This window comes from Trichinella spiralis (genome assembly GCF_000181795.1).
Source record: "Trichinella spiralis strain ISS 195 chromosome Unknown Scfld623, whole genome shotgun sequence".
NCBI lineage: Eukaryota > Metazoa > Nematoda > Enoplea > Trichinellida > Trichinellidae > Trichinella > Trichinella spiralis.
Window position 1 is genome coordinate 1 of NW_003527562.1, and position 1,218 is coordinate 1,218.

The 1,218-nt window shown below is 49.3% G+C and overlaps 1 protein-coding gene across 1 annotated transcript; it reads left to right on the plus strand.

Annotated features, from left to right (window-relative positions):
* Nucleotides 1–98: 98 nt before the first annotated feature.
* Nucleotides 99–1,169, plus strand: Tsp_13585 (putative cysteine synthase A; the record flags this gene model as incomplete). Its single annotated transcript, XM_003370515.1, is given in 5 exon segments — nt 99–224; nt 291–406; nt 418–523; nt 577–724; nt 741–1,169. Coding segments are annotated over 5 exon segments (925 nt in total), but the record flags the coding sequence as incomplete, so codon positions are not given.
* Between the last annotated feature and the right edge of the window lie 49 nt (nt 1,170–1,218).

A 1,218-nucleotide genomic window follows, 5' to 3' on the forward strand; every position in this document is an offset into this window, starting at 1 on the left:
GCATGGATCGTCTGGCAAAGAGATGAAGAAAAAGTATGTGAAATATATATTTTTGTTCAACAAGCAAATTTCATGCATTATTATTTTTTTATTAATAGCTCTGCCTGCGAAAAATTTTTGGCGTTCTTTGCCGGACAAAGTTGCGCCGCTTTTGAAAAATCGCTCAATTGGACTGACATTGATGACGATGGTGACGAATGTTGGAATGAAACTGGTTTGCAAGAGTAATTTCAATTTTAATTGAAATTTTTATTAATAAACGAATAATCAGTTGTTCCATCTTGTTGTAGAGGAGGCTCGGCGAGTCCGACTTTGTCTAGTCATGTAGAGGAGGAGGAGGAGGATGGAACAAAAACTATTGAACCGACGATACAGATGAATATTGAGAAGATGAAGCGAGCGATTGGTGAATTGAAGAAAGTGATTACATTCGAACCGACCAAAGAGCAGCCGAAGACGCCAACTTCTGTATGGTCATCGGGTTTGGCTGGCAACGCCGACGCGGCCAGCCTGAGGCACGGCGGTTCCATAGACGATGCCGGTGCCGGATATGGAAATTTCTACGGAAGTGGCCAGTTTCCGGCCAACGTCCAAACCGACGACGAAGATTTGGTGCAACAGCTTGCCGCCGGTGGACACCATCACCTGCTCGAAGGCAGCGGCACCAACGTCAACAGCGTGTTGGACTCGCTGGTCGCCGCGGGCATGGCCGGCAGTGGATTCGGTGAACTGTCGACCAGCCCGTCGGATCTGTTCAGCGTCGAGAACCCCTACTCGAGCATGGACTTCCACGACCGCATGCGAATGACCGCGCCCACGCCCAGGCCCATGTGGATTCAGCACATTGCCACGCCGGTCGACGGTCACTGGCCGGACACGGTCACCGCCAGCTACAGCACCACGCCTACATACTTATTCGGCCCGTTCACTCATCACCGAGATTACGACGACAGTATGCACGAACTGGCCACGCCCCCGCCGACCGTCGGCGCTGGATCGACGACGGTTCCGGCACCGTCGAGCTTATTACTGCTGCTGCTGCTGCCGATTCTGATCGTCAATCCGGCAGCCAATTTTTTACTTTTCTTCAATTAGAAGATAAATTTGGCGAACTGAATGTGAAAAAACGACAAATAATTGAACCTGCTTTTCTTTTCTTTTCATTATGATCCATCTTTTGTTGTCGTCATTCAACATGCCACCGACATTGTCTCGAAT